Source organism: Aureobasidium pullulans, assembly GCF_000721785.1.
Source record: "Aureobasidium pullulans EXF-150 unplaced genomic scaffold scaffold_9, whole genome shotgun sequence".
In the NCBI taxonomy this organism is placed as follows: Eukaryota; Fungi; Ascomycota; class Dothideomycetes; order Dothideales; family Saccotheciaceae; genus Aureobasidium; species Aureobasidium pullulans.
In genome coordinates, this window is record NW_021941029.1 from 540761 (window position 1) to 560837 (window position 20077).

The following is a 20077-nucleotide window of genomic DNA, read 5'->3' on the forward strand; positions in this document are numbered from 1 at the left end:
GTTCTCTGTAAACACGGAAATGATGAACACGGCATCTTTTCGTTGGCATCATTTCACAAGCTGTCAGTCACGTTCTTCGATTAATTCATGGTTTAAAGTTGCGAACGAAAGCGCGTAAAATAGTCTTTGATTCAAATGTTCTACAATGACAAGGCTAGCCCCCAAATGCATTAGTAACGACAAAGCCCGCAATGATGAAGAAGAGACCAAGATTGAATAGTTGCAATGCCGAAGGAGAAAGACTCGCTCGCTGCAAAATTTCCGTCCCTCCTCTTTAGTGCTTTCGTCTATGCAAAGTAACTCTTCCACAAAACACCCTCCAGATCCTCCAGCTGTTCAGGCTTGAATACCTATAAATCAATGTTAGTAAATTGCCATGTCATGTGAGAAGTTTAAGAATAGTTATTACCTTGAGATCCACATGCCAAGTATCCTGTCGCACCTTCCTGAACTCACTCAAGATGGTCTTGACGGCCTTGCCGACAACACCAGGGTCATTGGCAGCCTTCATGGCAAGAGTGGCCAACACCTCAGGCAGCCACTGCGGCGGCGGACTGGCGTAAGGGAAGGCTTGGACAAGCGAGCCAAGACCAAGGACAGCAGCATGACGAGTGATGACAAGACGATTTTGCTCAGGTGTGGGTGTGCCAGGTGGACCAGCATTTCTACCCTTCTTGGGAAGGGGGTTGTTGAGAAGCAGCTGTGTGAAGTGATCCTTCAAATTTGTGACGGCTTTGTCGCGGAATTCAACTGGTGAGCAACGAATCATGCCAGAGATGGTCTGAGCTGCCCCAAGACGCACTTCGAGTTGTGTGTCGTGCAGCATATCTCTGACGCTGTTCAAGAGGTATTCACGTCTTGAGGACTCCATGATGAACAAGTAGCGGAAGTAGAGCACCTGGATGTTGATCAAAGTACGTAGACGTTGATGCCATGCAGAGCTAGTTCTGCCAATTTCGACAAGACTCTTTGCGAGAGCCTCGTCCTCGCCCTTTCGGTGAGGGATGTTGGGGAATTGCTTGAAAACACTCCATGCATGTGACTGCAGTTCGGGGTCTTCCTTGACGTCCATCATGTTGAGAAGTTGTTGCATGAAAGGAGCAGGCAAGAACTCAACAAGGGTCGTACAGTCATAGTTGTTGACTGTCGATTCTAACCAGTACAGTACAGTCTTGCTGGCCTGCGTGTACGGTGTCGGGGTTTGGATACCCGGAGGTCGTTCTTGACGCCACTTCTCAAGCCTGTCAAAGACGTCCTTGATGGTTGCGCGGAACTCGTCTGTTGCTTGGTAAGGTCGCGTTCCAATGGGCGATGCAGCCTTTTGTGTCTCCATGAGAGTCTGAATATCCTTGTATCCCTCGTAGTAGCGACTACGGTAGATGGATGACAAAGTGTGACCAATGTTCTCGCGGACACCCTTGTAAGGATGGTCAAGATGTGTCAAGAAGTCTTCGAGGATAGGCTTCTCCTTCTGGAAATGCCAGCCGAAAGTGCCGATCACGAGCTGAAGTAGGGTGATCTTGGAGCTCTCTTTGAAAGCAGCGTTGGTTGACATGTCCAGTCTGAAGCTGGAGAAGTAGTCGACCAGAGGCCAGCATCTTCTAGGATCTCTTGCACATCCTGTGAGAGTCAAAAAGCTGCTCCAGTATGACAAGTTCTCCGGGGTCAGACCATCCTGGAAGACTCGCTGGAGAAGGGGGAAGACAAACTCCCAAACCTTCTCCTTGACCTTCGGCTGACAGTCCTCTGCAGCATTGATCAAGGCACCCATGATTTCTGCAGTGGCACGATGTTGGTGCTTGTCACTGCCATCGCCGAAAGTGGCCTTGGTAAGGTCGACCACATCGTCAAAGGTGGCTGGTGTCAAACCAACCATGACGAGATCCAGAACCCAAGACATGACTGTGCAGTTTGTCGTACGGAAACGATCTTGGGCGTCGCGAGGCTCTTGCTTCATGTAGTCAAAGAACACTGAGATCCACTGACGGTCGATGTGTTTGCCGATACGTTTGCGAGTCTCGACTTCGATTTCGTCATAATCCAGGTCGACTGCATGGTTCTTGGAAACACGCATGACATCGCTCCAGACCAACCAACCAGGATATTCAGCATCAACATAGTACTCCGCCTCTGGTTGCGAGAAAGCATCGAGATACTGCTTGGTCCAGTTGGGGTCCTCCGGCTTAGTCTTGACGACCATACGGTCAGGTGGGAATTGCTTGTCAAGAAGATAGTTCTCGTACTTATGCTCAGTCATAGATCTGGTCTGGATGAGACTGCAGATGGCTAGTAGAGCGTTGGCGAAAAGCACACGCAATGACGGATGCGAGTCAATGACACCTTTCACGACCAGATCAAGCATACCATCTGAAGCAATAGTCTCATAGCGGTAATCAAGACCAATAACAAGAGCTGCAACGCGCTGAGCCTTGCGCCAGTGTGAGTCCTTGATCATAACGACCAGCTCTGAGGAAAGCTCGGACTTCTTTCCTTCAATCAGCATTCTGCGTTGACGGATGCGATCCTGCTTTGGAGGAAGCATCGCCTTGGCATCCTCAAGGGAAGTTGCGACCATCTTGGACGTATCTGAAAGCTGAGAGTTACTTTCGGCTGGCCAAATACTATCGACCGTCTTTTCATCCAAGATGACCATGCGATCCAATGCTCTGCACATTGAATGCACTTGGAAATTGGCGTTACTGACGAGCTTCTGAATGCTGGGTTTGTCTGTCTCGCCCACACGAATGAAAAGCCTGATAAGTCTAGGAGTAAACTTCCAGTTGCGCTCGATAGGACGAGCTAGACTGCCGAAGAGCAGAGAAAAGACAGCACCCTTGATACGTGGGAAGTCAGTCTTGCTTACAGCGTCTTCCAGAGCATCAAGAAGAGGAGGAATGACGAGAGGTTTGGCCCCAATGATGCATTGCACTGCCGACTCAGATGCAGTCTGAGCTGTACGTCGAATGTCGGTGTAGACAGATACACTTGACTGAGCTAGATCGAGCAAAAGGATCTTGTCGAGGTCAGATGCTGCACGAGGAGACTCATTGTACCTCAGGCGTTGGAAGTGATACAAGTTGGCACGTCTGGCGAGTAAAGGTCGGGGATATGCCTTGCGCGTACCACTGAACTTATAGGGGTGGATATCTGCTGACAAAAGTCGCGTCAACCTGTCCAGAACGTGAGCAGATCGCTCAATACCAATGTCGATAAACCATGAGCGATAGGCCGTGTAGAGGGCGTTGAAGCAGAGAACGTCATCTTGTTGATGCTGAGTCAAGAACTCGTGAACACGATGTAAAGTCTCGCCAGTGAGGCGACGTAACTTGTGGACTGTTTCGTAATGCGGGCTGCTGGTCTTGAGAGGGTAACCGGTGGGATAGATGAATGTCTTACGTATCTTGTCGTCGTCGGGTTCTGTAAGGTCGCTTGGACTCTGTTGTACCTCTTGCTTGGGTGAGATGCTGCCGTTGACTTCCGTGTCATGACCACTGACGGGCGTGACAGATTCATCGTCTGAGCGGAAGAAGCAAGAGATACCAGATATGAGCAGACGTAAGAGGACGAGATTGCGAGACACCTCGTCCGACCAGTCTTTGCCTGTTCCGTCTCGCTTCACAGGCGAATCGTTGCTACTAGTCAACGCATTCAGTGCATCAATCGAACGCTTGCCTTGGTATTCGAAAATTCTGACAGCGAACTCAATCTCGGCCTCTTTAGGCACATGCCACAGTACGTTCAAGTTCTTTGGATCAGGCAATTTGGCCCAGTCATTGGGTTGCAGTCCCTTGTCCAGATCTGCCTGATCGTACAGAGAATAGTCGGTAGTGTAGGTGACAGTCAGGTTGAGTAGCAAGTGATGAACAAAGTTCGAAACATGAACCAGAGGAATACCCTTACACTTGTCTTGCATGTAGCTGGCAATGTCGAACAGCTCATCTTTGAAGTCAAGCACATCGGAGCCTACGTGAACTACGCACATGCTCAACAGACTGATATTCCACACTAGAGCACGATCACGAGGAAGAATCTCCGAACCAGAAGTTCTGCTCGAACCAGCACCGTTCTCGTCAATCTCGGTTCTGATGCTTGAAATGAGGTCGGGCAGAAGACGGTTCAGTGCCTTCTTGGGATTGACTTTGACCAGAGTATTGCAGATGAATGCCATAGCATCGCGAGCTTGGTGTACGACATGATTGGTGACGAACTTGGCAATCTGTTGCAGCGCAATGTCGTAGAGTTCAGGAGACAAAGCTGCAAGCAAAGGCGCAAAAGCGGCTGGTAGGGTGTTGACGACGTTCTCTTCGGGAGAACCGCTCTTCACACGGGAAGCATCAGGCAGATTCTGAAGCAGTGTAAAGACACGGCCGAGGAAAGCGATCAAGAACTCCGCAAAGCCAGCAGTGGACGAGCGAAGAATGATCTCCTCGTCCTCGTCGGAAAGCTCATTTTCATAGTCCAACTCAATCAAAGAACCTTCCTGCTCGAAGCGATCGACTTGCTGTGTGATCCATTCGACTGCAGTAGCAGTGCTACCAGACATGGGCTCACCATCTGAGTCTGTCTGAGCACTTTTGGTAAGGTCGTGCAGCGGGATGTTGTAGCAAACAGCCTGAACGAAAGATAGCGAGTTCATAGTCTTGTCAAGATCATTGGCATCGATACCAGGAAGAGCAAGCCCAAGCAGAGTTGTTAGATGACATCTGAAACCTTTGGTGCGAGCGATGATTCTAGACAGCATTTGAAGAGCACGAATGGATGAAGTAGTTCTGTGCACTTCGACCAAGCCTTGCATGGCTGGGTAAATTCTTTGCAAAGCACCAGGAAGTATCAAATTCGGCTCAAGGAATGCCAGACACTGCAAGGTAGACAGAGCATAGTTGACAGCAGTGCCACTCTTGGAGTAGATGTTCATGAAGACAACTTCTCTCAAGCAAAGCACAAAGCGCTTCTTCAGCTCAGGGGTCAATTTACGCTCAGCAGGCATCTTGTACTCTCCACTCTCTTCTCTGTTCCAACGCATGACGAAGAAGTCTGCCAGGTAGTAGACGAGCTGTGACAGCGTCTTTGTCCAAGTGCCAGTATTCGAAGGGTGGAAGAAGGTCTCGATACCTTGAATCAGACCCTCCAGCTGGTGCAGAATGGACCTACCATCCTTAACCTTTAGACAAGCTGGGGACAAGGACATGATGATCCATCGCGCAATGCTTCGGGAGGCTGGGTGCTTGCGAGGATCACGCTCGAGCAGAAGAGACAGACCGGCACCGAGGTCAATGTTAAGATTATACGGTGACGAGGCCTGGCCCACAGGGATCTCGAGAAGCCTCAAGATAGAGGTGAAGATCATGGATGTCTGCTCAGCGGTGTAGATACCATGTTCGCCGAATGGTACATGCTCGACGGTCAAACAGTCGCGCGACAGTCTAGAGAACATATCGAGGAAGCGCTGGTCTGTGAGAGTCGAGCGATTTATGATGGACCACAGATGGAAGAATGTGGGTAGATAATTTTGAGGTTGAAGCTTGGGTTGGTTGGGCGGAGGGGCGTGAGTGGGGAAGAAAAGATTGAGTAGACCGAGAACAACATAGGCGCTTTCCGAGGGCGACATGGAGAAGAATGGAAGGAGCTCATCGAGTATGGCAGGAATCTCTTGTGGGTCGAAGAAGAGCTGAGCGAAGGTGCAGATCTTGGTCAAGGTACGGATGCTACGCTTGCTCGAGAAGGTGTTAGGGGTCGCGAACTCGCCCGGCAGCACAAAGACCTTGATCTCCTGGTATAGCGGCCTCCAGTCCAGCACCAGGTCATCGATAGGCTTCAGGTAGTGGCGGCGCTTGGTCAAGACCATGAACATGCTGGCAAAGCGCTCGGCGACCGTGTACTCGAGACCTGGCGCCAGCGCAAGCTCATAGTAGAGCTTGGTCAGGCTGATACGCTGTTGGCGACTGAGGTCGAACTTCAGCGACAACCATCCGCGAATCTCTTTTGTCCAGTGTACAGCTCCCGGTACAAAGTCGCCCGAACTGACGGCAATGTATAGGTGTTTGATCATTTCGTCCACATCTTGCTGTCTTTGCTCAGGCGTCTCGGTGTCGTAAGGTAGGTATTTGGTGTAGGGGAAAACGCGAGGGCGTGTTCGACTTGACCTGTTGTCGAGGCCATCGGGCGTTGTGTTTCTTGACATGTCGTTGCTGGATACATGTGTGCTGTCGTGGTTGACGTCGAGCATTGCTGTATCTCTTCCAGACGATCCATGGGCGGCATGGTTGCCTGGGTCATCGTTGTTGACCATGATGTGTTTGCGTGTTTGCGTCGACCTTCTACCACTTCATTGAGGATGAACGGCTGCGAAGCTGACGTCGATGTCGATGGCGCTGCTCACACGACACGAAGACCTTCTTGAAGTCTTGTGTGAAGAGATGGCCTGTATAGAGTGGCCCTGTCTCTTTCTGTGTAGGGTTCGCTTGTGCAACGTCGGTCTAGAAATGATAATAAAATCGCCCCTTTGATGGATGCGATGTTGTGCACTCGCCTTGGGTTGTTTCGTTGCCGCTGCTGGGAGCGGAGCTTTGATGATCTGCAGCGAGTCAGTCCGCCGGTCTTTATACTTCTAATCTCCGTAGTTTCAATCTCGAGTCGCGTCTACGCGTCTGCCATCTGGACTCGAGTACAACAAATCATAACCATGATATTTGACTGACCAGAAAGCTCTGAACACCCTTGAAGACGACCGAAAGACTTTGTGGTTTTTCGACGGAAGGAACTATCGTGTTTGCTGGGAAAGAGCTCCGTCTTAAATATCGTTTCTCAGTCCAGGCAGTAACACGACTACGCACGCAGCCTCCGTGCATACTCTCACTACAATTTTCCCGACCACTGTTTGTCCGATTTCTTTTGCGAGAAACAGTTGTCCCGCTTCCGTGTCTCTGGATTTTTGCTCTCTTCTGTCATTTTTCTTCCTTTTTCCAATTTCATTGTCTCTACTCGAAAAAACAGCAAATATGGGTTCATACTACAACATCGATGCTATCTTGACGGATGCTCAGGTATAAAAGACGTCAACATTCGACTCAGACACACGGACTGACTGAACAACAGAAAGTTCCTTGCACATTCGAACTCTCAGTACCCAACATGGGCTACCTGCAGGGCAATCCAGGAGAAGATGTATGTGTCTCTCCAATCTCCTCTGATATACCAACCGAAACTGACCTTCTGTCTCAGATCAAACAAGGCTCCAAGGTAGAACTACCACTCTGGCTAGCCGAAATGCTGGCCGTCAGTAACCCATCTGGCAACTCATCACTCGCAACCCTAGATCTACCACAAGCACTATCACAGCGCGTAATGAATGCTCTCAAAGCAGATCCAAAGACTGTAGATCTACGAGCCCAGGCACAGCATTTCTACAATATCGGAGCTCGCATGCTAGAGTTATTCGAAGAAGAAGAAATGGTCGACATTCTGACCGATGTGAGTATCATCGATGCTTTCGTGTTCTGATCACATTCTCATATTGCTCGAACAGACATTCAAGCAACGTGCAGCTGAAATCTCAGACCAAGCGCTAAATTCACGAAGTGCATTGGGTGAGGGTGCCGACTTCGCAAGGGGGTTGGACGAGACAGAACGACAGTGTAAGTGTTGATGCCCAACCGAATGCCATCCAAGATGAAGGTTAATCTAAACATCCTGCAGTGTTCCGCGCTGCCCATGATGGTACCACTGCGGTGAAGAAATGGTTCGAGACAGCTCAGAAGTCATGATCATGACATATGAGCAATTGATCCAAACCACAGAGAACGACATTTATGTCAACACATCAACACTTCTACGAAGCCTTGAATGAGGTAACCGGCAGTAAGGTATTGGTTGACCTGCGCTAGCCATGGCCTGCAGACGCAGGTGGATCTCGTGTTATGCATGCGAAGCAGTTGCGCCACTGCTCAAGCAGGACAGGTCAAGAGCGACAAAGTAGATGAAGGGAAGAGGACAGAAAGAGGGCATGTACATGACAGACGAAGCTCAGATTGAGAACAGAATCTGGACAATGGTAGATATCTCACAGAAGATCAGCGAGTTAGAACTGTTGCATATTGCTTATGGCGCCGACATATCACTCAAGTCATTGCGCATGTAGTGGGATCACTTGTAACAGAATGGAATATGGGTATCATTGGAGTCGTTAAAAGAATTTTTTTGCAGCACGACAAAACTGTCATTCTGGTGCCGGAAGATAACTCGAAAAGCTTTTGTTTCCCACCAGAACCCCAGTCGCAAGCCAACGCCAGACATCAAGTGACAATCAAGGCACTTAGATCTTGATGGCGTTGTCAAGGGCCTTCTGCTTCTTGAGCTGCTTAGCAACAGCCTTGGCACCCATGATACCACCACCCCAGTGGCGCTTGGCCTCCTCGTTCTTGGCCATGTAACCGTCCTTGACAGCGGAAACGAGCTTGGAGAGCTCGGAGCTGTCCTCGGAGCGGACCTCGGTGAAGGCGAGGACGGCAGCGGTCTGAATGTGTTGTTAGTATGTGGCTGAAAAAAGAGAAGTATCGTGGAGGAAAAGCTCACCTTCTTGTGGACGACCGTTCCGAGACGGGCCTTGCCCTTCACAATGGCGTATGGGACACCCATCTTCTTGCAGAGAGCGGGAAGGAAGACAACGAGCTCAATGGGGTCAACATCGTTGGGGATGAGGACGAGAGAGGCCTTCTTGTTCTCAATGAGGCCAACAACGTGGTTGAGACCGTACTTGACGGTGTAGGGCTTCTTGGAAACATCCTCCTTCTTCTTGCCCTCGGAGACGGCGGTGGCCTCCTTGGTCAAACGCTCCTTCTTCTCGGCCTTGGTCTCAGGGCGGTACTTGTTGAGGAGCTTGAAGGCCTGGGCGGCGGTGTTGCGGTCCAGAACCTGGGAGAACTGGGCAATGGCCGGGGGAACCTTCAGGCGCATGTTGAGGATCTTGCGCTGACGCTGAAGGCGGACATACTCGGGCCAGCGCACCATGCGCGAGAGGTTGCGACGGGGCTGGATGTCCTGACCGATACCGAAGTTGCGGGGACGTCTCTCGATGAGAGGGTTCTGGAGGTCTTGTCAGCACGCGGGTGTCGCTGGAGTCAGTAGGAAGATGCTAAACTCACCTTGGCATTCTTCTTGGAGACACCGGCCTTGCCCTGGGGGAAGGGGGCGGCGGCAACTTTCTTTCCAGACTTAGGAGGCTATCATTGAGAAAGCAAATCAGCACAATGCTCATTGCTTTGACTCTAAAGGGCTGCGCTGACGAGTATTTCTACTCCAGTCACAAGCCCAAGCCATTGGTCATTGCCGTCTTCCGTCTTTCAGGAAGCACGACTACAATAGATGTTGATGTCGAACATCATCTTGAATTGCTGCGCCCGCAGGCAAGCGGGAATTGCAAGGCGCATCGGCGCATTGCACTGCAGAGACGACAGCGCTTCAAGGTCCGAGAATATGGTGCGAGCTTACCATTTTGAATGATTGTCGAACTGGACGTCGGTGGTTGACTGATGGGTCGCGGCTGGGAAGAAGGAAACCAGAAGTTTGCGCGAAGGTGAAGAAAAAGCTCTGGTGCGCGGGCGCCAGTCTTCGCTAAACTCTTGGCACGTCCAGCCAATCACTCACTTCCCGCTTCCTATTGTGGTAACCATGGCTTTTTATTCTCTCTGCGACCTCTTCTGCTTTTTTCGTGCTATAAGTGACCTGTCTTTATGCGATAGTGCTGTGTTTTCACAGGTCTCATTCCGAGCTCACATGTCATATCCGGCATCCACTACTTATTGGTGCTTCCTATGCATTAAGTATCAAGACAACGCATGCCTTTCACGCTGTTTTTGCCTCAGTAGTGGCCTACGGATGAATGAAGAAGCAAAACAACAAGACCGATCATATTGGGGCTCGAAGGTTATTGCAACACAAAACATGGCAATCACTCGTTCGGAATCTCTATCGCGAGGCAGCATTCGTTGCGACTCGAGACGGGGAAGTAACGGGAAACTTTCTGGGCGTCCGACAAGACAATCCCAACCTCTTGAGCCGTGCTGAACCGACGGCCAACCTGCTTACTATCTCTCCGCAACCGCAACCACCTTCTGTTGTGCAACATACTACTATTAGTCTGGATACTCAAGGCTAACAAACAACCCCATCTCGGTCTGGCATCAAAGAAGTCGCACTTCTGATCGCTGGCATCATTGAATCAAACCAACATATATCCAGCAGTGTCTCCAGTCTGACACATATTGCCGACCTTCGGAAACCTCTCACCTTTCACTGATAACGCAGTCATCGCGACCAAAAAGCTTGCAGGATGCCTGTCACGGTGTTATCGGACCATGATGTTCAAAGAGTATTGCACTCTCTTACCAGTCAGGATATCGATGACATTCAACAATCTCTGGCTGATGCCTTGCATCAATATTCCACAGCTGGAGAGGAGGACGGTTGCTGCTCAGCATACCAACCTCAAAGAATTCACATGAAAAGAACCGATGGAGCGACCAGCTTGTTCATGCCGGCATCTAGCAGCTCTGGCATGGGTGTCAAAGTTATCACTCTGGATTCGGTCAACAAACCAGAAACCACCCCGGACCTCAAGAGATTATCTATCGGATCAACCAAGTCGACACAATCTTCTACCAGTGGCCCCAAGTCTCGACCCACCTCCATGTCTGGTACGACTTTAGCTTCTTCTATATCAGACGAGTCAAAACCAGCTTCAGTACCTCGTGGTTCCTTGACCTTGTTCGACAACCAAGGGAATCCCAGTGCTTTGGTCAATGCTGAGGAACTCACTGCCTTTCGCACAGCTCTGACCAGCTGTATGCTTCTTAAGAGAAGACACAAAGTGCACGACTTGACCGTCTTCGGCGCGGGCAAGCAAGCCTACTGGCACATCCGCTTAGCTCTCCTTCTCCGCGGCTCAGAAATTCACCACGTAAATGTTATCAATCGCTCCTTCGACAGAGCACGCGAAATGTTGATGAAACTCTACAACCCCTTCCCGGATGACCCAGACTATGAGAACCCTCTCGGCCACAAATACGGCAACAAGACCAAGACAAGCATCCTCACCACCGGCCACACGGAATATACCCGCCTCCTCAAAGAATACGTCCGCAGCGCTAATGTCATTTTCTGCACGACCCCCAGCACACAACCTCTGTTTCCTCCAAACTATCTTCTCAACCCTGGGGGCCGCAAGAAGGGCCGCTACATTGCACTCATCGGCAGCTACAAACCACACATGATCGAACTCCACCCCGACATCATCAAATCCGCCGTAGCACCCCACCACGAACACCGCCACTTCCACAAACATCAAAAGGAAGGCGGTGCCATCATCGTCGACAGTATAGAAGCTTGTCTCCAAGAAGCTGGTGAATTGATCCAAGCGAACGTTCAACCCCACCAAGTCGTCGAGATAGGCGAACTCGTATTGCTCAAACGTGAAGCTGAGAAGGCGGCTGCAGAGGCGGCAAAGAAGGGTGATACTGATAACAAGGGCGACGGCATTCAAGTTTCTGATGATTCAGGCTTGAAAGAGTGGCTTTGCAAAGGTAACGTTATTGCCAAGATTGTCGGGTTAGGGTTGATGGACGTGGTTGTTGGTAATGAGGTTGTTAGGATTGCTAGGGAGCGTGGTATTGGTACGCATATTGCTGATTTCTAGATTGGAGGTTTTTTTCGGACATGTTGTCAGTAAACATCTTTTGAATCAGAAGAAGCCATCACATCTATATCCTTCCATCGCATCCACCTTCCTTCCTTCCAATCACGAGTTTCGCAAACAAACTTACTACATCACGAGACTACCGCTTACTAAGCTCCGGCCCTCCAACAAACATGTACATAACCATCTTACCCTCCTAAACTCTTTCTCTCCATCCATTACAGTGCTATAATGATCTTTCAAGCCCCGTTATCAGTAATGGTGACAGAATGGATGATAGGACTGCTGTATAAGTCCCAAGTAGGAACAGACTCTCCATGGGCTTTGTGTGCTGAAACAGACTTCTATGACTCCTGTATGTTTGGCTTCCGGGGTTTCTTCACATTGATCTCAAATATGTTGACATCGAGTAGAGCTTATTGCGAAGTACAAAGCGCGCCTTCCGTATAAAAATTACAAGCATCACTCACTTGACAGCCCTTGACAGAAAATGATATAAAACGACAGTCTATTCCTACTAAAACAATAACCTAACAAACACCCAACTTCAACTTCTCGTATCGACCCATCTTTACGAGCTTGTCTGTGTAGGCACGCCATTGGTAACCTCACCATAAGGAACAGCCTCATAATCTCCATTGCAGGCCCAATCATACTGTGAGATCTCGAAACTCTTACTTTGTACAGCGAGGAAAATGTCGAGTTCACACCATCCATCGTCGCGCTCCTCACAGTCAGGGAAACTGCGGTGGAGTGGAATAGTGCGTTGGTTGAGGATGAAGTGGATGTACTTTGTTGCTTTGCCTGTGGGTATTCGTTAGTGTATGAGCCGGTTTTGAGTGCTGTGAATATTGCGTACCCTCTTCGTAGAGATCAGTGTTGTTGCGTGATGCCTTTACGGGAGCGGGAGCGTTGATGATCTCAATGTCTAGACGGGCGGCGAAAGGTTCCTAGCCTCATTAGCTTTGCTCTTGATAGGGAAATGTTTCAATCGCCTACCAAGTGCGAGACAACCAATTCATGAGGGACGATACGGTCAGATGGCAAGAACTGAGCGAACTGAGTAAAGCCAAATGCGGTCAAGATACTCATGATATTGGTGTCATGCGAGAAGTCAAAATTGAGGCTTTGATCAAGGGGGAATGTTGCTGTATTGTTGTCCAGTGTGACGTTGATTTGGGCAATTGGAGAGTCGATTGTATGATGCTGAAGACGAGCAAGTACTTCTTGCACGTATCCGATACCGACAGCACGACCAGTGGGAGACTGGAAAGCGTTGTTGCCAGCGAATTGTATATCAATGCTGTATTCATATCCTTGCCACTCTTCGTAGGTGAACAGGCCGCAGAATTGAGAGTAGCCGTAAGCTACAGTTTCGTAAGCACACAGTGATTGTGCATCGTACGAATCCTTGGGTGTCCAACCGAAGCCTGGGGCCAGCTTTTGCAGACGTGCAGTAGCATCGGCAAGATACGTTTCGTACCACTCGATAGTAGCGTTATTACCACCGGCACTACGGTAGTTGTTACTGTTGTTGCAATTGTAGTATCCGGCTAGCGAGTTGTTCCAAACACCAGTGGAGTCTTCGATGGCGAGTAGCAAGGTAACATTGGTAGGCCATTCGAGTCCAAAGAAGCCAGCCAGGAAGTATTCTGCAGACTTTGTCATACGATCTTGAGTTGTGCTTCTGGCAATGATCTTGCTGCCATTGTTTGGGTAGAGATGTCCGTATTGATAGTAGTGGAGGGTGCCAGAATCGAAAAGCTCCTGCTTGCCGATAGGTACGAGAATCTCAGCGCCCAACTGATAATTCCAGTCGTTCAAAAAGGAAAGTTCGCCGGTGTACCTTACATCACCGGTCATGTTTTTGTGCTTTTGGCCGAACTTGAAGGCACCAGATCCAGTGGTAGGATATCTAGATCCGTGACGAGACAACATGTTTAATTGAACGATCTCAGCACCAGGAGGGAGCGAGTATTCGTCCACGCCAAACCCGACAGGGTTGGGAAAGTAGTGAGAGAGTTGACCCATCATCTGAAAGATATTCGAGTCATTTTTGTTGCCAGCGATTGGAATTTGTGTCTCCAGGGGACTGTTCGGGATGTAGGATGTGCCCAAGAAAGGAGCAGGATTGGTTTGTGCTAAGAATGGAGCGGGACCAGTTGGAGTCGGACCTTGGAAACATCAGCATTGGTCGAAATGCATGTCATATATGTAGACTAACCAGCGAACAGCTCAGGCTTGGTCTGGAAGTACTGAGGAGTATCGCTCAAATGGGCTCTGGACGAAGAGAGAGCGGCTCCACTGACACATCCAATGGCTGTGCCAAATGCAAACGATTTGTATAACATAACGAAGAATGTGACGGCACCAACGAATAGGAGTATTTGGATGCCAAAAAGAGAGCGTTTGGTGAGGCGTTGCTTCTCGGAGGGAAGAGGTGGTAGAGCCTTCCAACTCTCTGGGGCGTCTTCTACTCTTGTATACATGCCGCCCGTCCCCATTACCTACTCTCAAAATCAATACCGAGCCAGAAACAATTGATGGATCGTCGCTTCTCCGCTTACGATGGCGGAGAAGGGGTCGAGGAGAGGGGTGCATTGTGCCAAGACCGTCTCAGCGAATGGTGTGGTCAACGCCCTGTTGCTCCTGCTCATGATTGTTCTGATTTTATCCAAGAACACAAATGAAAATTCAGCACTTATGTTATGTTTGGAGGATAATCATTCGAGTGGATGTAGCACTGGCTATTTCCCTGATGCATTGGGAAACACCTCACCAAACACTGCTAGCAAAAGTGGTCTGGAGTTGACCATCTAGGCGGACATATCCATTGCTTGCATTTATCATTTTCATTTGAGCAGTATCATAGGTAAGCATACGTCTGTTTGGACGAGCACAATCTAACAGCAAGAGGGCTTCTTAATGCCAGTATCTTCCACTGATGCCCTTGCACAACTCCCAACCCTTGTCCAAAGCTTCAACAACATCGGCCGGGAGAGGACCCTTTTCCATATCCTTCAAATTCGACTCGATGTGATGAGGAGACGAAGCTCCAATGATGATGGCATCGCCCTTTTCTCGCTGCAGCTGACTGTGGTGTTGCATCCAGCGCAGGGCACATTCAGCTTCAGTAAAGCCATGCTTCTTAGCGACCGGACGGAGCAAGTCGAGAGCAGCGAAATATTCCTCTCTCCAGTAACGGCCGCGGTACATCTTGCCCTGCCACTTGTTGGGGTCGAAGCGTGAACCACTCTCGATATCCTTGTCTGCATCCTCCCTCTTGTAGCGGTCGGTCAGGTAACCGCCAGCTAATGGGTTGTAGTTATAGTAGGCGATGTTGTAGTAGCGTAGACAAGGGAAGAGCTCTGGCTCGACTGAGCGATGCAGAGCGTTGTAGACACCTTGGTAGACGCTTGGCTGGATCCAGTCGTTCTTGCGACAGAGTTCGCAGATCTGGGCAACTTCCCATGCCATATAGTTTGATATTCCAAGTCTCTTAAAGTGGCCCTCCTTGTATAGGTCGTTGACGGCTTTCATGGTTACTTCGTATGGAGTGGTTCTGTCGGGCTGCACGATACAGGTCAGCTACGAAACTTGGTAGACCAATGGCGAACGAAGCTTACGCCATGAAGGTACCACATATCGATCTTGTCCGTCTTCAGTTCCTTCAACGAGGTCATAAGATTCTCACGGAGATCCTCGGGAGTGTGTCTCAAGTTGTTGTTCCACGATGACGGGATTGACTTTCCAGCAGTAGGGTAGTATTTTGTCTCCATGACAAGCCCTCTCTTTTGCCAGTCGAGGTCGCCGAGCATCGTCTCGGTGGTACCCTCGCAATAAGCTCTAGCCGTATCAATCTCGTTGTGGCCATGGGCCTGGAAGATGTCGAGGATCTTGCCGGCAGTGTCGAGGTCGTGAACGCGTGCCTGCTCTGAGCCTTCCTTACCGAAGGTCATGGCTCCGAAGACCACATTGATGTTCGTTTTCTGTGCTGAAGTCATTTTGAGTAGTTGGATATGTTTGAAAATGGTTCAGAGCAGGCTCTGGGACTCTTAAAGGTAATTGAGGTCTTCTATGCTCTTACATCACCATGGTCCCGGACTTAGCGGTCTTACGCGGAGCGGCGATAGGAACCATATTGAAGCGTCTCACATCATGTACGCGGTACACTGAATCTGTCCGAGGTGCGTGTTCGTGCGACCTACACATGCAGAGTAGGACTTGGACCGCAAGTGTCCATACGTGCTGTGTGAATGTACGACTCGGACAAGTTTGTAAGAGGCTGGCAAAGCACGATCGCCTGGTCCGAGCTTCTTGCTATGACGTGCATCTCGACATCAAAATTATTTTGGAACGCGACAAGCGCAGTCCAACGAATATCGATATTACACCATGGAAGCCTTTGAAAACTGGTTCAGAAGCAATGGCGGCTACCTGCATCCAGCAGTTCACCTTGCCCAAGATGCTGAGCAAGGCTCTTATTTCCAGGCAACTGAAGTCATTGAGTCTGGCACACATGTCCTGACAGTACCCCATAATCTGGCAATGTCCAATCTCAATGCACAAGTGGATGATGATTTTCCAGTCTTCAGAACACATGCTCAATCATTCACGGTCGAAGGTCTTAGCTTCTTCTATCTGATGGCGCAATGGCTCAACAAAGAGCGGTCATTCTGGAAGCCTTACCTGGATATTCTGCCCAGTCCTGAACAAGGCTTCGAAACTCCGATATTCTATGATGATGAAGACTGTAAATGGTTAGAAGGTACAGACCTTCATCCGACTCTGCTTGGTAGAGAGGCTGCCTGGAAGAAGTATTGGGAGGACGGAGTACATGTCCTGAAGTCCGCTGGCGTGGACACAACAAATTACACATGGTAAGTCCATCAGGTGTCGACGGTTGCTAGTCTTAGGCCTATTTCAAGACAAAGAGCAAAGGCTGGATTCACGACTTCAACATCTCGAATCCGGTGTAAACGCGCCAATAATACAGTACCTGATTTCAACGCAGGGAACTCTTCAGATGGGCTGCCACAGTATACTCATCACGCAGTTTCAACGGTTTGACAGTCACACCGCAAGACAGCCATCACTGGACTGCTTACAAACATGATTCAACCGGCACGCCAACGACTGTCCTCCTGGATCAAAACGACTATCCCGAAGATTGGAAGAAGTTTTCTGTTCTGTTCCCCGCCATCGATATCGGAAACCACAATCCTAATGCTCGCGTGGACTGGACTTATGATCTTGATCGCTTCAGCATGGCAGTCTCCGAGAAAATCGAGTCAGGCTCACAAGTCTACAACAACTACGGTCCCAAGTCCAGCGAGGAGTTGATCATGGGCTATGGCTTCTGTACACCAGGTAATCCCCACGATGGTTTGCTTCTGTCCGTCAAGTCTCTCCCTCAACCTCTCCATCCTCTGCTGGAAGTCACCAATCCCGAGTACTTCAAAACCACTGGCGAATGGAACTCCGAAGCCGCGACTTTCCGCCTGCTCCACTCGAAGTTGCAAGAAACAGCAAACGCAACTCCATTCGAGCAAGTATGGGGATGCATTCCGGCATCTTTGGCTGAATTGTTCTGCTACGTCGTTCAGCTGGAAAGAGGCGTCGATGTCGCTCCTATCGAAGATGCCGAAGACTATCTCTACCGTGGCGATGGAGAACGCTACCTACCTCGCATCGCTCTCTACATCATGATGTCGCTCATCCCAAAGATCAACAAGCTGGAAGAAACAAACGCAACCCTACCTTCCGAACCTTCCAACCCTCGTCAAGCATCTGTAAAGATCTACCGCGACATTCAATACGATACCATCAACACAATGCAAGAACGCATGGCAGAGTATCTCAAAGATCTACAACCCGAAACCGTAGCCTCTGATGCCGGCTCCGCAATCTGGACTCTAGAAGACGCCCTCGACCTGCTCGAGCTAGAAATGCCCACAGCACACAAGTCCTTCATGGCCGGCGTCAAATACGTAACAGGCACCACCAAATTGCGCAAATTGCGCGGCTCGCAACATGAAGAATACCTCTGGACTATCCTCCTCTGCTACATCTATCTCGCCCAACACTCCACACCCACACCCGGTCTCATCGCCTCTTGGACATTCTCTCTGGTAAACGAATACGGCGAACCCGACATCGCACCCGCCAATCCCGATGATGCAACCGATGAAGAAGCCTCCGAATATCTGGACCGTGTCAAAAAAGCCGCTATGTTCTTACCCGGAAGTCTGTGGACCAGTGAAGCGTGGACGGAGGACTTTGTGTTGGATTTCGGAATGAGGGTTTGTAAGATGCAGGGCACGTTTATGGATGTGGGTGATGAAGAGGTGGGTGAGGATTTGAGATATGTGGTTTACCTGCACGTTTGAAGATGGTGTGTATGGGCTTGGTAGATGGACAGAATTTCTTGCAGCGATATATCAAAAGTACAGACGCATGTGTGAGAATGTTGTTCTCATCTCATGTACAGAAAAGCCAACTGTTTTCGACGTCCTGATGTAGTCTCGACTTCCCAAGTTGATTGATGTGCCATACACGCAGTCTTGAGAATCTCTACCCGAGGATCTTTATACCAACTTTTGTCATTCTTACTACGTGCCAGATCGGACAAATCAGATCAACAAAGATGCTTGGGGGTTACAACACGTTTGCCAGATTCAGTAATAGAGGACAAGCAAACAGAAGTGCCGGAAAACCACCAGGTCCCATCAAGACAGGGTGTCACCGCCAGCACGTTTGACTTGGGGGTCACAGCAGCGATCCCGCTCAGCAACAATGCTCTGTCCGCTATACAAGGCTTGAATTCAAAGCGTCCTGAATATTGCACGTCTAAACTACGTATACGTCACGGAGTCTAGAATGATCTGAGCTAGAATGCGACCAACTTCCCAGTCCATGCCGAAGTGACAAGGAACGAAAATCTGAAAGAGAATAACCAGACAGAAAAGTACGACCTTGCGTAGAGCTTTATTATGTTTATGTAGTAGTGTATATATGATTTCTCCGTGGTCGCATTTCATTGCTTCATAGATGATATTGAGATGTGACATGGTTTGCGAAAACAGAGTTTTGGGCAAATCAATGGCCCAGTCCCTGGACTCGGCGTATGAGCTCCCTACAAAAACAACGCAAGAAGTCCACCAGCGACAACAAAAGAAGCGGGAATCACGTTTGCAACAGCAGCACCAGACGAAGTAGCAGCGGCAGCCGTTTCAGAAGTTGACGAGGCCTGACTTGACATACTTGAGCCAGATGTTGTCTGAGAACTTTGGGAGCCAGTCTTCGAAGCAGTAGCGGTGCTCGAAGTCGAGGAAGAAGTCTTGGTCTCCTGCTCAACACCAGGGCACTTCATAATGCAAGCGCGCATAGTGTTGAAAGCATCCGATCCAGGAATCATGTCCTTGGGGTAAGAATCTTGAGCGCAATTACGCGCGCAGTTGTAGGAATCGCAGGGGAGGCTGTTGGAATCCCAGAGGGGGGCGCCGTTCAGCTTGTTTTCGTACTCGGAATAGTTTCCAGTTGCGCCGGTGAGGTTGAAAGCATTGCTGAACACATAGCTGGCGTCGGTGTCTGAATCTGAGAGGTCGCGAGTAGAGATGGAGTAGAAGTCGCCGTTGGGACCGAAGTCGGCTGGGATGGTGAGGTTTACAGCGGTAATGTCTGTGGAGGTTGAGTTCTTGAGGTAGCCTGTGGTTATCAGTCTTGTGTACACGCGTATATGAGGTGTTATCGCAACGCACAAGATTGACCACCAGCATAGCCAGGAGGAGTGGTGTCAAGGTAAATACGGTAGTTTCCTGATGCGTCGTCCTTGGGTGTAACGGTCAAGGTGAATGGGCTATCAGCGGTGATAACGTCCGGAACAGTAATGGTGTCGATCGCTCTAGCTCCAAGGAACAAAGCGCAAGCAGCGAAGCAGAGACGTTGAAGAGACATGTTTGTCGTGTGGTAAAAGATTGTCTTGAATAGAATCGATTGTTATAGAAGAAAAGAGGGCAAGGGCTTGCAAAGAATGAGAGTGAAACGAGTGTGGGCAAGGAAAATGAGAGCAGTTACCAATAAGAGGTCTTACAAAACTCTCCAAAAACACAACAAGGTATGATGGAAGAAAAGCTGGGAGCCTGAAGGAAATTATTTTATATGGGCGGGTCGAAGATCCACCCGCAGGTCTGGATTGGATCGGTAGAGAGCCTTGACACTGACTCTGCACACCATGATCTACCTGGGGTTGGGGAATCCTGCAACTCCACCGGAAACATTGGTTCATGCTGCATGAGAGAAGTTGCGATGGTGCCGACGGAACCTACTCGGACATGACTGCAAAAGAGACCAGGATTGTTAGCCGTACTCATCCGTTGCCAGTCTGCA

General features: G+C 49.6%; 8 protein-coding genes across 8 annotated transcripts; 3 read left to right on the forward strand and 5 right to left on the reverse strand.

Moving 5' to 3' along the window:
- Positions 1–100: 100 nt before the first annotated feature.
- Positions 101–6600, reverse strand: M438DRAFT_405661 (uncharacterized protein). The gene is made up of 2 exons (XM_029909800.1): positions 410–6600; positions 101–350 (listed from the first exon to the last, which is right to left on the reverse strand). Exons 1-2 carry the CDS (start codon positions 6287–6289, stop codon positions 288–290), a joined length of 5943 nt encoding a protein of 1980 aa, XP_029760626.1. The 5' UTR covers positions 6290–6600; the 3' UTR covers positions 101–287.
- A 398-nt stretch (positions 6601–6998) lies between these two features.
- On the forward strand, positions 6999–7763 carry M438DRAFT_335220 (DNA replication complex GINS protein-like protein psf3; the record flags this gene model as incomplete). The annotated part of the gene is made up of 5 exons (XM_029903788.1): positions 6999–7043; positions 7096–7164; positions 7222–7470; positions 7526–7634; positions 7696–7763. 5 exons carry the CDS (start codon positions 6999–7001, stop codon positions 7761–7763), a joined length of 540 nt encoding a protein of 179 aa, XP_029760627.1.
- A 416-nt stretch (positions 7764–8179) lies between these two features.
- Positions 8180–9540, reverse strand: M438DRAFT_345564 (60S ribosomal protein L8-B). The gene is made up of 4 exons (XM_029905477.1): positions 9487–9540; positions 9141–9218; positions 8572–9081; positions 8180–8512 (listed from the first exon to the last, which is right to left on the reverse strand). The coding sequence occupies exons 1-4, from the start codon at positions 9487–9489 to the stop codon at positions 8312–8314; spliced, it is 792 nt and encodes a 263-aa protein (XP_029760628.1). The 5' UTR covers positions 9490–9540; the 3' UTR covers positions 8180–8311.
- A 357-nt stretch (positions 9541–9897) lies between these two features.
- Positions 9898–11805, forward strand: M438DRAFT_345565 (NAD(P)-binding protein). Its single transcript, XM_029905478.1, has one exon. It carries the CDS (start codon positions 10328–10330, stop codon positions 11687–11689), a length of 1362 nt encoding a protein of 453 aa, XP_029760629.1. The 5' UTR covers positions 9898–10327; the 3' UTR covers positions 11690–11805.
- Positions 11806–12165: 360 nt separating this feature from the next.
- On the reverse strand, positions 12166–14221 carry M438DRAFT_318847 (phosphoglycerate mutase-like protein). The gene is made up of 4 exons (XM_029902812.1): positions 13914–14221; positions 12689–13863; positions 12549–12639; positions 12166–12493 (listed from the first exon to the last, which is right to left on the reverse strand). The coding sequence occupies exons 1-4, from the start codon at positions 14191–14193 to the stop codon at positions 12261–12263; spliced, it is 1779 nt and encodes a 592-aa protein (XP_029760630.1). The 5' UTR covers positions 14194–14221; the 3' UTR covers positions 12166–12260.
- Positions 14222–14517: 296 nt separating this feature from the next.
- M438DRAFT_318851 (Aldo/keto reductase) lies at positions 14518–15883 on the reverse strand. Its single transcript, XM_029902813.1, has 2 exons — positions 15316–15883; positions 14518–15259 (listed from the first exon to the last, which is right to left on the reverse strand). The coding sequence occupies exons 1-2, from the start codon at positions 15691–15693 to the stop codon at positions 14612–14614; spliced, it is 1026 nt and encodes a 341-aa protein (XP_029760631.1). The 5' UTR covers positions 15694–15883; the 3' UTR covers positions 14518–14611.
- A 182-nt stretch (positions 15884–16065) lies between these two features.
- On the forward strand, positions 16066–18204 carry M438DRAFT_365348 (SET domain-containing protein). Its single transcript, XM_029907785.1, has 2 exons — positions 16066–16569; positions 16704–18204. The coding sequence occupies exons 1-2, from the start codon at positions 16085–16087 to the stop codon at positions 18076–18078; spliced, it is 1860 nt and encodes a 619-aa protein (XP_029760632.1). The 5' UTR covers positions 16066–16084; the 3' UTR covers positions 18079–18204.
- Positions 18205–18662: 458 nt separating this feature from the next.
- Positions 18663–19791, reverse strand: M438DRAFT_318854 (uncharacterized protein). Its single transcript, XM_029902814.1, has 2 exons — positions 19450–19791; positions 18663–19396 (listed from the first exon to the last, which is right to left on the reverse strand). The coding sequence occupies exons 1-2, from the start codon at positions 19643–19645 to the stop codon at positions 18825–18827; spliced, it is 768 nt and encodes a 255-aa protein (XP_029760633.1). The 5' UTR covers positions 19646–19791; the 3' UTR covers positions 18663–18824.
- Positions 19792–20077: the final 286 nt, after the last annotated feature.

Bases quoted from the DNA above. Each gene is read 5' to 3' on its own strand.
- M438DRAFT_405661 (XM_029909800.1), bottom strand. From the start codon at position 6,289: ATGGTCAACAACGATGACCCAGGCAACCATGCCGCCCATGGATCGTCT. The intron at 351-409 runs GTAATAACTATT...ATTGATTTATAG, and splicing joins CTTGGCATGTGGATCTCAAG to GTATTCAAGCCTGAACAGCT.
- M438DRAFT_345564 (XM_029905477.1), bottom strand. The intron at 9,082-9,140 runs GTGAGTTTAGCA...CAAGACCTCCAG, and splicing joins TCTCCAAGAAGAATGCCAAG to AACCCTCTCATCGAGAGACG. The intron at 8,513-8,571 runs GTGAGCTTTTCC...CAACACATTCAG, and splicing joins GAACGGTCGTCCACAAGAAG to ACCGCTGCCGTCCTCGCCTT.
- M438DRAFT_345565 (XM_029905478.1), top strand. From the start codon at position 10,328: ATGCCTGTCACGGTGTTATCGGACCATGATGTTCAAAGAGTATTGCAC.
- M438DRAFT_318847 (XM_029902812.1), bottom strand. From the start codon at position 14,193: ATGGGGACGGGCGGCATGTATACAAGAGTAGAAGACGCCCCAGAGAGT. The intron at 13,864-13,913 runs GTTAGTCTACAT...GATGTTTCCAAG, and splicing joins CAAGCCTGAGCTGTTCGCTG to GTCCGACTCCAACTGGTCCC. The intron at 12,640-12,688 runs GTAGGCGATTGA...TAATGAGGCTAG, and splicing joins AATTGGTTGTCTCGCACTTG to GAACCTTTCGCCGCCCGTCT.
- M438DRAFT_318851 (XM_029902813.1), bottom strand. From the start codon at position 15,693: ATGACTTCAGCACAGAAAACGAACATCAATGTGGTCTTCGGAGCCATG. The intron at 15,260-15,315 runs GTAAGCTTCGTT...TGTATCGTGCAG, and splicing joins ATATGTGGTACCTTCATGGC to CCCGACAGAACCACTCCATA.
- M438DRAFT_365348 (XM_029907785.1), top strand. From the start codon at position 16,085: ATGGAAGCCTTTGAAAACTGGTTCAGAAGCAATGGCGGCTACCTGCAT. The intron at 16,570-16,703 runs GTAAGTCCATCA...ATTTCAACGCAG, and splicing joins GACACAACAAATTACACATG to GGAACTCTTCAGATGGGCTG.
- M438DRAFT_318854 (XM_029902814.1), bottom strand. From the start codon at position 19,645: ATGTCTCTTCAACGTCTCTGCTTCGCTGCTTGCGCTTTGTTCCTTGGA. The intron at 19,397-19,449 runs GTGCGTTGCGAT...TGATAACCACAG, and splicing joins CTATGCTGGTGGTCAATCTT to GCTACCTCAAGAACTCAACC.